Raw genomic sequence first — 15,278 nt, forward strand, 5'->3', positions numbered from 1 at the left:
GCTCAGTGGATTAAAGCACCAGCGAACACGTGCAGGAGTGGGGTTCAATCCCTGGGCCTGCCATGCCAGCCCTGCCCCTGGGGCACACTGAGAAGGTGTTTGAGACTAGGCATGGTGGTGCATGCACCTGTAATCCCAGCTCTTGGAAAGCTGTAAGGCAGATCAGTAGAGTCCAATCTAGTAGAGAGACCCTCAATGCCCTGTAGACCCCTTCCTAAAATATATATATATATAAAAAAGTTGTATATAGTTTACCAATAAATGTTAGGTGAAATATTAGAGCATTCTCTGAACTTTTTGTGTTAAACTGTAAGAAATAATACTGCAAAATCAAAAGCAAGGACACTTGGGCCAGTGTGTAAAACTTTATGTAAGCGTTCCAACTAAGATCTATTCAGATTAACTGGATCTCCTCTTTCAGTAAATATTTTAAGTAAAAACCAAAGGAAGCAAAAACACTACTAATTAAAGTTTAAAAATCCATCCATAAGGGCTGTTTATTAGATTGGTACACCCAAATGGCAGCAGGTTGAGCTTTGAGATGCCAACTTCCAGGTTGTTGGGCCAGGAGCCAGGGGAGGTAAACTTTTAAAAGGCAGAGAGAAAGTAAAACCTTCTACCACCATATTTAAAGACAATTCTTGTTACATCCTTGATAAATAACTCATACTGGTATTTCTAAATGTAAGATGTAGAGTAAATTGACTATAAATAGTAAAGCTGGACAGAAATTTTTCATAGTTTGAAAAAACTAAGCATGCTATGATTGACTGAAATCAGAATTAATATTTTTATTCTTTCCTACTTAGCAAGATAAGTATTTGTTTTAAAAATTAAAAGGATACTTCGTTTTTATTCTTTTCTGCTAGTTGGTTAAGACCAAAATAAAGCAAGGTCTATGCAACAAAAGTTGTTGCTTTTGGATCTGATAAGGTCAGTGAAATCCCCTCAGGATTTATCCTGAGATCCTGTACCTCAGATTGTGCAGATCCTTTGTCAGTCTTGCCCTTTAGATTAGTCATGGCCACTGCTTGGCCAATGTGCTCTCTGTGAAAGCCTGAGAGAATGTTTTCTCTCTATGTGACTCTCCTTAGGCACACTCTACATCATCCATCACTTTCCTCTTTGGCCCCATAATCTCCTTGATCAGAAAATTTGTGACACTATGAGTTACATGGCGTTACAGTACAAGATCTCATATGTCCTGAGTCTTAATTGACCTTGGAAGGCTAGGGCCAAAATGTTGGCTTTCCTTGTGGCCTTCCTTTTTCTCTAATTTTGGTCTGCAAACTTAGGTTGTTAACCCTCCAGAAGAGAAGCTTATTGTTATTACCATACAACCTAGGCTGTTAAGCTTAACTTCGCTATCTGTCTGAATATCAAACATCTTAGGCATAACATGGAACAGGTATTTTTCATCAAGTATTGGTACGCTGAACTTTAAGTCCCTACAGAATATGATGAAAAAACATTTAAAAATTAAAATATATTTTTAAATAGGCATAAAGAATTATATAATTCTTATATTTACACTTAAGTCCACACTTATAGTCAAGCGGAAGGCGCAATATTATTATGGACTACTGGACTCTTTTAGAATATTTTGCTGAGTTAACACAACTATAATATTCAAATGATGGAACTAAAAAAAAGGGGGGGATACAAATGAAAGTCCATTTTGCATCTGTGTATTCAAAATGGTTAAGATAGACATATAGTTACATTCTCTTAATGAATAGAGGTATTTGTTGTAATAGTGTTTGTAAATAGGATATCATGTCTGCATCTTGTACAGCAAGTGTGGTTTTGCTTCACATGGGTTAGAGATGCACACGTTCTGGGGTGTTTTCTCATGTTTACCTCTTTCAAAAAAAAAAAAAATCAATATGAGCCATGTGAAAATATCTACATGAACAAAAGAGAAATAGGGTCAGAAATCAATACTTCTCTACCATCATGTTTAACCTGCTGAAATGAAGTGTTCATCACAGAAATAAGACACTATATTACATTTATAAACTAATGTAACTAGAAAAAGCAAAGCACATGACACTATAATTAAACAGCTGGAAGACATCCAAGCCTGTGTACGTTGATAACCCTGGTACCATTTCTGGCGGCAAAAAGGCAAGTCTGCAGTGAGTTGATATGGCCAACTCAGCTGCTAATTGAATAACAGGCAATCTATAAACACCACTAATTGCATACGTGAAAACCAGCGTACAAGCAGAGATGTTGCACAGAGAAGCACTCCAGAAAAACCACATGGATAAAGCATGAGGCAAATCTTCTGTCTTCCTCGATCAAGTTAAGTCACAGCTTAGTTTTACCACTGCATCCTTCTGATTAACCTCTACATACACAGCAGACTTAATGATACATTTTTCATAAGATCATTTTTTTTCCTAACTTAATACAAACTGCAGAACTATCAATTACCCATTTCATAAAAGAACAAACAAGTAATCTAGAAAATTCAGCCTGTGAATAGAAAGCTTTCTAAATTGTAAAGGAAGACATGGTCTTATTCCCAACAGGCAAAATGCTTTTCAGAATTGTTCCAACGCATTTTGCAGAAGTGTGGCAGCTGCTGTGAACAGCATGGAGTGTTAAGATTTGACACTTTTTTTCTCTTAAGGATATAGCCATTTGGGGAGGCTCAGAAACTGTTGTCAGAATTATACTTATCCACTTAATAAATCATTTTAAAATGATTATTTCAGCCCTTGTTGAATGCAAAACATTTGAAAACTACTGCTCTATGATCTAGCCCAAACTTATTTTTCAGTCTGGAGAAAACTGGTTGGCCCAGGAGATTAGCTAGGACATGAAATCTCCCATAGTTTAACATTCAAATCCAAATAAAGCCAGGGGAGAGTAAAGGTCACTGTCATTCTAGAGGTGTCTAGCAGCTTCCATGACATGAACTGATAGACTAATTCACTCCCTAGTGGATCACATCATGAAACCCAGAACTACTAATCAGAATACTACGCAGTATTTAGAAGGCTGTGTTACAGTCAGACTGACATACTCAATCAAGCGCTAATGCTAACTAGCTATGGGCAAGAAATTTAACAGCATTACAGGGCCTCAGTTTCTTCAACAATTATGGGAAAAATAAACTTTTTCAGGTTGTTACAAGGAATCAAATGGGTAATATAGGCAATAAAATGGCAGTTTGAAAAATAAGGTCTAAAAATGTAAATATTAAAATATATGTCGTAGGAGCTAGGGATTTGGCTCAGTGGTAGAATGCTTACCTAGCAAGTTGGAAGCCCTGGATTTAGTCCTCAGCACCAAAAACAAAAAATAAACCTCTCTTTAAAAAAATAAAATAAACCTCCTCTAAAATATATGTGGTAACAGCATGGAATGAAATGACTGAAACTAGGTCTTTTCCACACCTTTCATTATACAGAAGATAATATTGGGTTTCAACACAATTCTCTGGAAAAGATACAAACACAAATATCCTTGCTTTAAAATATATAATACTTTAATTGATACTTTATCAAGCTGTAGAGTACCTTGTCAAATATAAGGACTCTATAAACAGAAACGAGAATTGAAACACACTATAAAGAATCACTGTTAATTAATAATTTTAAAAGCATAAGATTGTAGTAGAAAAGGTATGCTAGATGGTACACAGGTGGAAAAAAATGAAACCTATGACAGAAATTTTGCCTTTACTTTGGATGTCTGCTCTGTGGCAGATTCTTATGTTCAAGATGTCCCTGGCTATCAGGAGACAGGTTTGAGCTGTCATAGGTGTCAACTTCTACCCAATATCAGAGTCAACAATAAACTTCATTACTTTCATCAATTCCATGACAACTGAAAGCTATGTCAATTGAAAAGGCTTTCATGGGCCAACCAAGAATTTCCAAATTTTTCCTTTATGTATAGGCAAAATAAAAGTGATCCAGGGTCTACCACAGCCTAAGGTTCAGTTCTCTCCTAGAGATTCCCACCCACAATGTGGCACAGCGGCCTCCTAGAACCCACAAGTGCTTCCAGCACCATCCAGCCTCACAGCAGGATAAGTGGTGAGATTTCCCATCCTTGCCACATTTGAATTTCAAGATTCTGGAAACTGATAGAGCTCTCTGCTCTTGAATGAATTTTGTTTTGCTCCAAAAATCTAACCTTCTTAAAGGCACTTTAAAAAATTTACACACACACAAAAAAAAAAAAAATTTACACAGGTAAATGTGAAATGAAGTAAGATTATTAATAAATGCACTGAAAGAGAATCACACCATAATATTGAAATTCATCATAGATTTCAAAAGGAAAAATAAAGAGTAACACTAAAACTGCAATGAGGCTGGAATACTTTCGCATAGAGTATTTAATATGATGGCACAAGCCCAGCTACTTGGGCAGGAAGAAGGGTGGTACATGCAAGGCAAGCTTGGGAAGCACAAGGTGAATAACAACAATAAGCCCACAATGGGTGTAATCATTATGTACTGTAAATAGCACCTAGTAAAAAAAATAAGGAAAAAAGCCATGTAGAATTTAATTATATTTATTCAATACATTTATACTATTGTTGTAGATATGTAGAAGAAAATCATATGGATTAATTAATTAAACTAAGAGTAACCTGAACCAGTTTTCAAAGCAGTTTGTTTTGTTAATATGTGATCACAAAATGAAAAAAAAAAAATCTTTTAGGGAAAAAAGATTCATAGCTGCTAATGAGTTGCATCCGAACTAAAATAGTGACTGTGTGTCCTTCACCGAAATCAGTATTGTAAGACTGCTGACAAAACAGATACAACTATTTTTCAAAAACCTCAAATTTGTCTGCTTTTAGATTTTTCAAACTGCTACCAGTATCAAAAACCCTGAAAGCACCTATAACTAACATTTTAACTCAAAACAATCATGACTAGCAAGCCAGTTAGGTAATAAACTTTTAGATGAAAAAGATTGTTCCCCTCAAGGAGCTCTAGGTGAGACTACATCCTAGCCTATTTCCTAGAAAGCATAAGGTTATGATGTGAGGGCAGTGTGACTCCACAGAAATACAAGTGACAGATGGTTTATGAAGTACAAAAATTTCTAAAGTATAAATATTTTGCCAAGATGAGAGCATTGTCAGAAAGGGGATTCCAGAGCACGGCTTCAACAAAAACAAGGCATGAATGTTTAAAAGTATATGGTTTGATTTGGAAATGATAATAAAATAAATATGCCATAAAAATGCAAGGAGAGAAAGTAAATATAAACCTGCAAAGACAATTATGAAAAGCCTTATGTTCTGTGTAACTGAGTTTATAACTTTTCCAAAAAGGAGTGAGGAAACATGCAAAGAATATTTTTGTGCAGGAAAGTGATGAGTACTGAGTTTTAGACAGCAAGTTCTCATGGCAGGATAGATGGGTGTGATAGAAACCTGGCCCTGAGAGCCCAATTACGAGACTGATGAAACTGTCCAAGAAGCAATGTGGTGTGCACCCGGGCAATGAAGTGGGAGGTGATGTGTGGTTTTCAGAGTGGACATAGATAGGAAGTAAGACATATTAAGATACGGAATGAAAAAAGACCACCAAAAAAAAAAAAAAAATCCACCCTCATGGTTAATGCTAGTCTCAAGAGTAACTTGGGCTCCAATCCAGAGAGCTCGAGAGAGCAGGCTGACATAGAGCAATAAAGTTCCCAGGCTCTTGCTGCCTCCTGTCCTTCACCCCTTTCTTATACAAACTCCCACCATGTGATGTGAACATTTTGGGTATAGCCAGGAGGCCCTCACCAGAAACAAAACATGCAACTGCCTGTACTTAGGCCATCTGTTCCAAAACTGTAAGCTGTATAAGCCTCTGTTCTTTAAAAAGCACCCAGTCTCAGGTATTTTCTTATAGCAATACTAAATGGACTGAGCTAGGAGAGCATTAAACTTCTTGGACTAGACACCTCTATGTTCTCATCTCTGTGCTTATTTCCTATGGCTATGCCATAACTAAGTAAGACTTCCCAAACTACAAAAAGTGATGTTAACATTTCCTACTACTCTTGTAGAGGAGGTTGTGTGACACTTCAATCTGGCCATTAGAAATTATCAGAAATGGTCTATGTGAGTCTCTTCTGGATGCACAAAGTAGAGAAGAAAATGCAGGTTCTTTGCAGCATGTTGTATTTTGGCCTGATAAATCTGTAAGAAGTGCGAAGCACAAAAGAGTGATAGCAGACCAGGTGTGAAGATGTGGCAGACTGGAGATGAGGAGACCCCAGTGAGAGCTGGAGAGATGTGGGAAAGAGGAGAAAGGAAAACAAACATGAAAATGATCAAGGTATGTTATATGTGTACAAATCTGCCAAAATTAAAACCTTGTTTAACCAATAAAAACTATACAACCAGTGAAAATGAAGATTAGCAAATAGAAAACAAATAAATTTTTACCAAAAACTGGAGGGGACAAGGTTAAAGGAATGTTTTGTTACCTTCAACATCACAGCTCAGGTAGTTGCGCACTTCATTTAAGATGAAGTTGATATCTTCTTCCGAAGGGATGGGGTGATGTGTGATATCAGTTGGAGAATCAGTAGTGCCAGCAATAGTCATCTTTTGCCAGGGTAAGAAGAAAATAACTCGCCCATCGCTGGTGGCTGGGTCAAGCAGTCCCATGCTCTCAGGGCTAAGGTAAAAAGAAATTTAGTTCCGAAATTAGCAGAAGTTTTAATATTAATCTGCACTCAAAAAACTATTTTATTCATTAGTGCTCAAATAAGCAAACAAGAAAAACATAAACTGCTACTTTACTGCCCTTTCCCTAAACCAGAAATTAGTGAAAAAAAAACAAAGGTTGGCCAAAAAAAGTTACTGTGCAAATGTGAAAATCATATTAGTCTGCAACAGAACCACTCTTTCACCTCAACCATCTAAGTGTAATTAACTTCCAACTGTTTTTTGTACTCACGGACCATTCACCTCAGATGTCAGGGGGATAAATACACTCTCTTAATATGGTCAACGAAAGATAACCCTTCTACCTCTTTCCAAGTCTATGAAAAGTATTTTCTTGATCATTTAACACAGGGCACATCTTTTAGTAGAAGGCCTCAAAAGTACATGAGAAAGTAGAGTTTAACTTTCTAGAAACTAAAATGGAATTATAAAGTTCTTTATTCCTTTGTGCTAAGATGAACTGTGCCACTTCCCAAATACAAGATTTCTTACTTTATTTCAAGGTTACAGAAATCTCAACAAGCGCATGCAGAAAAAAAGCTCAGTTTTACATTACTGCCTGAATAACAATCTCCTAAAACAGGTAAAAGGGAAAGGAATACCTTAGCAAGGAAAATCTTTTAAACACAAAACACTAGTGCATTCTGCTATTAGATGAAGGTACTAGCTGCCTATTCTGATGGCTATATAAAATATTCAAAATATTAGGCATTAAAAAGCTAGGCAAGAATTTTCACTTGTGAATAATCTAAACACCAAAATATGAAACACATAAATTTACAAGAATAGGCAACTGTAAATAAACATTAACAAAAGCTGTCATATTTATCACTAGAAACTGTTCTTCTAATAAAGTCATTAGCTATGCAAAGAAATTTGGAGAAGATGTTAAAGGGGTGGGAAGAATCTGACAGTGCCATATTCAAACAGAGCACAACACATGAGATAGCTGTTTCAATTTGACTGAATTCACATATAAATGCCAAGTTAAAAATACTTCGTATAATATTTTTAGCTTGTATTAATATAATTTCTTAAACAGAAAACACATTCTACTTGGTTTGAACAAATTTCAAGAAATCCCTCTTAAACACACAAATTTAAAAGAGCACAGAGGAGTCAGGTATAGTGGTGCATGCCGATAATGAGAGCACTTGGGAGGCTGAGGCCAGACAACTGTGAATTCAAAGTCAGCCTATGGGGCCGGCAAGATAGCTCACCAAACTAAGCACCTGCTTAGGGAAGCACAGGGACCAGGGTTTGATCCCTGGCACCATATGCTGGCAGGCCCCGCCACCCTGGGCATGCTGAGCCGGCCACTGAGTTCGGGCATGGTGGTGCACATCTATAATTCTGGAGATGGGAAGGCTGAAAACAGTAGTGAGACCCTGTGCCAAATACATTAAAAAAAAAAAAAAAAAAAAAGTCAGCCTGGGCTATTTAACAAGTTCAAAGCCCATCTTGGACTACCTAGTAAAATCTAGCCTACAAATCCCTCCCTCCAAAGAACTAGTAAATAAGAAAGGAGCATACAGTCAACTCTGTATAATTATTATTCCCTTATAATTTTTAAAAGGGCTGTCCAAATAGCTCAGAGGATTAAAGTGCCTGCAAGCAGGCACAGGAGCCAGGGGTTCCCGATTCCCAGAACTGCTGTGCCAGCCCCACCCTGAGGGTGTGCTAAATCGGCAATTGAGACTATTGCCTATAATCCCAGCTCTTGGGAGGGATCTAAACAGGCAGATCACTGTAAGTCTGATCTAGTAGTGAGACCCTGAACACCCTGTAGACCTTTCCCTAAAAATAAAGAAAAAGAAAAAAAAATTAAAGATTTATTCAAATGTGTAAGAATGACAAGTTCACAACTGCTTAAAACCAAACCCAAATTATTTTTATATAAAAAAGAAAACTACACTCAGGTTAGCTAATGCATCTATTTTATATAAACCACAAGAAGTATTATATATCTTTCGCTTCAACAAGCCCTCAGCTCCACGAAATGCCTGTTAGGTCTCTCTGCCTTTCCAGAAAGAAATCATTGTTCATTCCCCACAACAGACACAGAAGAGGGATGGCACTTTGCAAACCTAAACAAAAAAGCACCAGACACATGCCAACTCCTCAGACCTTCACCAAAGATTCCTAGCTTTACTCTAGGATTACTTAAAGAAAATACATTGAAAACTAGTAGCGTTGAGTACTTTTGATTTCTAAATATGACAACACACATTTTTCTTTGCATTTGTCACAAAATGATAAAAACCTTAAAAGTAATTATCAGTTAATCCTAAGTTTTGTAAGTATTTTGGAGGGGCAGTGCTAGAAAATGAACACATGGGTGCTATGCCACTAATGTACACCCCCAGGCATCTGTATTTTTTTTTAAACAAATTGTTTTTGATGGGCTCAAACTTGCAATCTTCATGCCTGAGGCTACCCCAATGCTGGATTATATGTACACACATTTTTATTCCAAACTGATATGTCCTTAGGTTAATTCAGTCACATCAGAATTGGAAATTCATGCATCTAGAGTTTAAGCATTCAATCTCATACACAGTATTTTATTGAAACAAAATTCTATATTTTAACATTGAGAAATTATATGCTGACACATCTATACTCAACTATTCTCATGGATCAAATTCATACTCCTTAAGCAATCAGCCTGATAAATTAAGCACCAAATTATAATAATCAGCAAACTAGATAGGAAATATAGTTAGAAATGCGCAACTAGTGAATCCTTTAAAAACTTTCAATGCAATAAAAGCTGTTTTAAAGGGTGAAGGTGATGGCTACCAACACATGCAAGACTGGAGCCTGTAGAGAATCAACTGCTTAAAAGAAGACGTGTCAAACATAAAATTAACAAGCACAGAGGGAAGACAAAGCTATTAATGAATGGTATAAAATTTTAAGAATCCACTTGGAAATATCCTTCATCAGTTCTAAATTACTTAACTTATACTCTCTCTAAAGTAAAAGTTTGTTTTCTTATGAAGGATTAAAACAGCAAGGTCACACCAATGTCTGACATGCACAGGTCCCTCCAAGCTGTAGGACTGATGTGATATCAGTAAGAAATAGCTGCTAATTTATGTGTGCATCTATGGTTAAAGGTAGTGAGCTTTTTTCGCATGCAAACTATTGCTTTCCTGAAGTTCCCTTAGCTAAACAGAAATCAATTTATTGTTAACTACTTAGCAATCAGCATTAGAGCTAACAGTGTGTACACACATTATAGGAAAAAAAAAACTGACCTCTTGTCAGCAGTAAAAAGCATCAGTACACTGGACGGAGCAGATAGTTATTTTCATGTCCTGTGGTTTTATTTATAATAGCTATTTTTGGAAGAACACCCAGCCACACACTGATGGAAATTCCAGATTTGTTCTTAATATAAACTAAAGAATGTTTTTTAAAAAATTGTTTTTTGGATTTTCTAACATTAAAATAATTCTTCCTGCCTTTTTTTCCCATAATTTAATTGATAAACAAATAGCAATGAGACAGTTTCAAATCAAATTGGTAGGACAGTTTTAATAATTAACACATTGCATACATTCTTCCTAGTGGTTCATTGCTGTACAAGATGTGGACATGATATCCTATTTACAAACACCATTAGAACAAATCACTCTATTCATTAACAAAAGACATTTGTATAAGTGAAAGTAAACTTTCCTGGAAGGACCTGAAAGGAAGAGTTACTGATTATCAAAAAACAACTGGAGGAAGTTGGTAGGAGAGCAGGGAGACTTCCACTATCATTGTCTCTAACTTTCTGTAGTGTTAGAATTCTCTGATCTCATACTTGTACTATTTGTACTTTTCACCTATAGGGGTTTATCTAAGCATCAAGATGAAGAATTGCACCTTTTTTTCCTCTATATTTTAACTTCTCAACAGTTTTTTGTAAAACTTCTTTATAAATGTTGTGTTAGCTACATTTCCCTTTTAAAAAAAATTAACTTGTAAAGAAGCAAGGTGTATTCTGGCTTACAGCTCTGGAGTTTCTAGCCTGTGAGCATCGTCCCTGAGGCTTGAGGTAAGGCAGCATGCCATATTGTGTGCAAGCAATGAGCCAGCTCAGCAGGGCTCAAAACTGTAAGAGACCGAGGCCTCCAAATGCCTCCAAGCACACCCTCCATCCCAACCAGCAGTCCTCCTTCGAGGCCCACCCATTGAGATTCTACTATTTCCAAACAGCACCAAGCTGGGGTCAAGCCTTTAGTATACATGCCTTCAGGGACATTCCAAATCCAAACTGAGCAAGTCTTTATTAACAGTTTACAGCAGCACAATTTGTTATAGCTAAATCTTGGAAACAACCCAAATGCCCATCAAAAGAAGGATGGATAGAAAGAATGTAGTATTTTATACAATGGAGTACTACTCGGCTATAAGCAAAGATAACTGAGGCTTGAATAGGTAAATGGATGCAACTACAAACCATACTCATGAGTGACGTAAGACTCACATGAGCAAACAATGTATTATTCCCCTACCGTTAGAAGCTCAAAGAGTAAAATCCAAAAGGTACAACAGATATTGTGAAAAGGAAAGAAACTGCTCAAAATGAAAGAACAACTGAGAAGGGGGAAAGGAAAAAAAGAAGAGAAAACTTAAAAATGCACACATATGTGCTATTAATTTCTATTAGCTCATTGAAAATGCTTATATTTTTCAAACAATTTTGCACACCAAAACTATTTTGAAGATAACAATATGCAATACAATAACCACTGTTAATTTCCTATCATCTTGTTTTGAAATTCTATATCGTTTTACTTGAGTTTTTTTCTCTCTTTAAAAGAATACCAACAAAAAAAAAATATACACAGAAAGCAATGACTCAACATGGCAGGTTAATACAAATAGAGTAGGATTCATTCAAAAAATATTTCTTACAGGGCTATAGATGTAGTCAGTAGGAGAGTACTTGCTCAGCATGCCTAAGGCCTAGAGTTCAACCCCTAGCACTATGGGAGAAAAACTATCTTTTAGATACTACATATTATACACTAGAAACTAATAAAACCTGAAGATAAAGTAGTAACAAATACAAAATAATTTTTAAAAAAATCACTGACAAACTTTATACAAATTAAGCACTTCAGAATATAAAAAATCAGAACCTGAAAGAAAAATGAGGTGACAAACTAGGAAGCTGTCCACCAGTGATGCTGAACCTTTAAAGACCGAGAAAAGACTACCTACTACATGTGGGCATTTAGAAATGACAAGGAAACTTCGGAATTTTCTGAAATACATTTCTTAGTAGCAGTGTAAATGGCACAAATTGGGTGCATCTTGGACTCTCTTCAGGAATATTTAGCTGCTGAATACTATCAGCTGTAACATGGCAGAATAGCACTCAAGAAGAATATAGATATTAAAGTTAGTTTCTATATATCGATTTTATCAAATATTAAAAGGTTTACATATCCTTTAGGGGAAAAAATATCAAAACATGAAAAGGAATTAATTCTCACCCATAATCACTTTACTATTAAATTTAATGTATTTCCAAGTCTACCTATATATTGAAAAATACATAGAAATATATATTGTTTGGGTCCTATTACACATACAAGCTCTAGTCTTGCATGTTAAATTAACATATTAGTACTTTCCCAGAACACTACAATTACTTTTAATTCTTTCAAGGCATGGTGGCACACAACTATAATCCCATCACTCAAGAGGTTGAGGCAGGAGGATTCGATTGTCACACAGTGAGATAAAGGTCAGGCTGAACTACTAAAAAGACCCTATTACCAAAAAAATCCTGTAATTTGTGATGACTACATAATACTCCTTTTGTGGATATGCTATTATTTATTCTCCCAAAGTGAGTAACAGAAGTAGTTTCTAATTTTCCGCAGCAAATAATGTGTTACTGAATAGCTTTTCTACACTTGATCTTAGCCAAAAGGTCGAGAAGCGATGAATAGCTTTTCTTATAAGTTACTATTTTATATAGAATTATTAGTTTGCCTACTAGATCTACCATATATGGAAGTAAAAAAAGTATATGTTTTCTGTACTCTCAGCATAGTCAGAATTTATCTACAGATGCTGTGAAATATACTTTAGGCATAAACATTATTAGTAATTTGAAAAGAAACATGTTTTATTTTCAATTAATGAAAAATTTCAAGTATATAATAAGTAGCAAAGTCTTCCATGTACTGATTACCCATCTTAAATAATTTTATGTTTCACCCTGTTCATTTCTTCATCCTCACTTATCTTTGTTAATTTGATACACTGGAAATTACATCTGCTTTTTATTTGCTATAATATCTTTTAAAGCATACTTCAAAAGTTATCCTAAGAATACTAGACTAGCCAATATTTTACATTATAATAAGCAAATCTGAGAATTTTACAAAATTAATTTTTACTGTTTTATTAAAAGTATAATTCAAAAATTAATATTAATTTTTATTAATACTTAGTGTCAAAAATGACTACATTGAACAAAATATAGTGTAAAAAAGTAGATCCCACTGGATGTGGTGGCATGTGCCTGTAATCCCAGCACTTGGGAGGCTGAAAACAGGAGAATCACTACAAGTCTGATCTGTGTAGTGAGACCCTGTAGATCCTGTACTAAATACATTTTTTTAAAAAAAATTTTTAATTAAAAATAGATACCAAATCATTATTCCTTAGAAACAAGTACAGCTGCAAATTGCAAAGTCATTCTCAAGGCTGGCTTGTATTTTGCTTTTAAAGAGCTCTTTTCTTATTTCTCATCATTATAAGCAGCATGTAGACCACATCTTATTAAGAAGAGTACTCAGGGAGAAATTAAATGCATAGACAATTACTTGTGTCCCCCTTTCTCAGGTGCTGGCCAGTAAGATGAAATGCAGTTACCTGTAATAACCCGGCATCACAATATGGACACCCGCACTCGGCTGGCAAATAGCTGCAGCATTCTTATCATCCATTTTGCGAACTGTGTCTGTGAAAGGTCCTGTAGCATTGATAACACATTTGGCTCTCACATCAAATTCCTGCCCTGTAAAAGAAAGAAGCATCAATCATGCAACCCATTTGTTTCTCTGCTCACTGATGCTGTGGATTATTAATTCATCTATTAACTTAACCTATGGTGAAGTACACTGCATACTACAGGAAGGGACATGAGCAGCCAGAGTTACCGACGAGCCAAACCAAAGCCTCACTCCTAAGTAAATTCACCCAAACAAGTCCAAATTAAAGGAAAAAGCGTGCCACCTTCTCACTGTTTCTCAGTCTATTTATGAAATACCCAGGATTAAGTGGCAATCATGAAGCAAATAAAATGAGTAAATAAGCCACTGTGTCCTGAAACTCACATGTGCAAACAGCACTGCTGTGAGACAATGGATTCTCAGAGTTGATTTTATTCAAGAATGATGCAATTTTCCAACTGCCTACATGGCTACAGGAAAAGGACAAGAGTAACAATGTAACCAGAGTTAAAGATGACTGACTTTAGTGATGTATAAATGTCACCTAAGTGACACTTTGAAATTTGGCATATTTACTTAATTTTATTAACAATATCTTTTTGAAAAAAAAATGAAATGCATTCAAAGATGTGGGAATTTTGTGGGCATTATTTTTTTTCTTTTCTGTATTTAGGGCAAGGTCTTACAGGGTCTACAGGATCTTATTACGTGGATCAGACTCGTAGTGATTCTTCTGTTTACAGCCTCCCAAGTGCTGGGATTACAGGCACACGCCACCAGTCTCAATCTCTGTCTCAGCATGTCATGGGGATTTTGCCAACACAGTAAGCTGGGAAACAAACCCTGGCCACTACACTCTGCCCAAGCAGGCGCTTTAGTCCAATGAGCTATCAGGCTGGCCCTTGTGGGCATTATTATTATCATTATTAACACAAAGGGGAAGGAATTGTCAAGTCCTACAGAGGAAAATTTTCATGTTAAACCAGCCATTGTTAACAATAAAGAATATAATTAAAGTGACTCTGAAGTTTGGCTTAAAGTAACACAAAAATTATAATTTAGACATCCTAGAAGGAAGACAAAATGCTAAGAAATAGTTCCTTCCCACTTGGCCTACCTGTGAGGACATCCTTGCACCGGGCTCCGCTCACACACTCTTTCCCCGTCTCAGGGTCTGTCTTCTTGAGCAAGCTCACCACCTCCATGTAATTGGCTGTGGCAGCCCCATACCTGGCAGCAGTGAGAGCAATGGCAAGGTTCATCCGTGCATCGTTGTGCTGTCCTGCGGCAGAGAAAAGCATCCGGGGACAGACAGGAGTCACCTCGAGCCACAGACTGGTGGTACAGAAGTATGTCACAAGAGATATGTCACATCTGTCCCTGTCGCTCAAAATATACATGATGGCTGGGCAGCTTATGGGGTGTAATTTGGAAATATATGGTCACCCTCAGTCAGGCATTTACCTAACACTTCAGCAAGTACATTTTGTGTGCACAAAACAGAGAAAAAATATTCCTTTTCTAAGAAGCTGACATCAATTATCTGGAAGTTAAGAAATAAGTAATTATTCTTTCCATGTAGGAACATATGTGTATGTCAGATTCTT

General features: G+C 36.2%; 1 protein-coding gene across 1 annotated transcript in view; it reads right to left on the bottom strand.

The window, feature by feature from the left end:
• Gpd2 (glycerol-3-phosphate dehydrogenase 2) overlaps window positions 1–15,278 on the bottom strand; it is a 163,327-nt gene that overhangs the window by 34,631 nt on the left and 113,418 nt on the right. Inside the window, exons 7-9 of the mRNA XM_004629912.3 lie at window positions 14,789–14,953; window positions 13,592–13,736; window positions 6,457–6,650 (exon numbers count right to left, since the gene is read on the bottom strand). Coding sequence (XP_004629969.1) covers window positions 6,457–6,650; window positions 13,592–13,736; window positions 14,789–14,953 — 504 coding nt within the window. The remainder of the gene's footprint in view (window positions 1–6,456; window positions 6,651–13,591; window positions 13,737–14,788; window positions 14,954–15,278) is intronic.

This window comes from Octodon degus, unplaced genomic scaffold, assembly GCF_000260255.1.
Source record: "Octodon degus isolate 3935 unplaced genomic scaffold, OctDeg1.0 scaffold00032, whole genome shotgun sequence".
Classification (NCBI taxonomy): Eukaryota; Metazoa; Chordata; class Mammalia; order Rodentia; family Octodontidae; genus Octodon; species Octodon degus.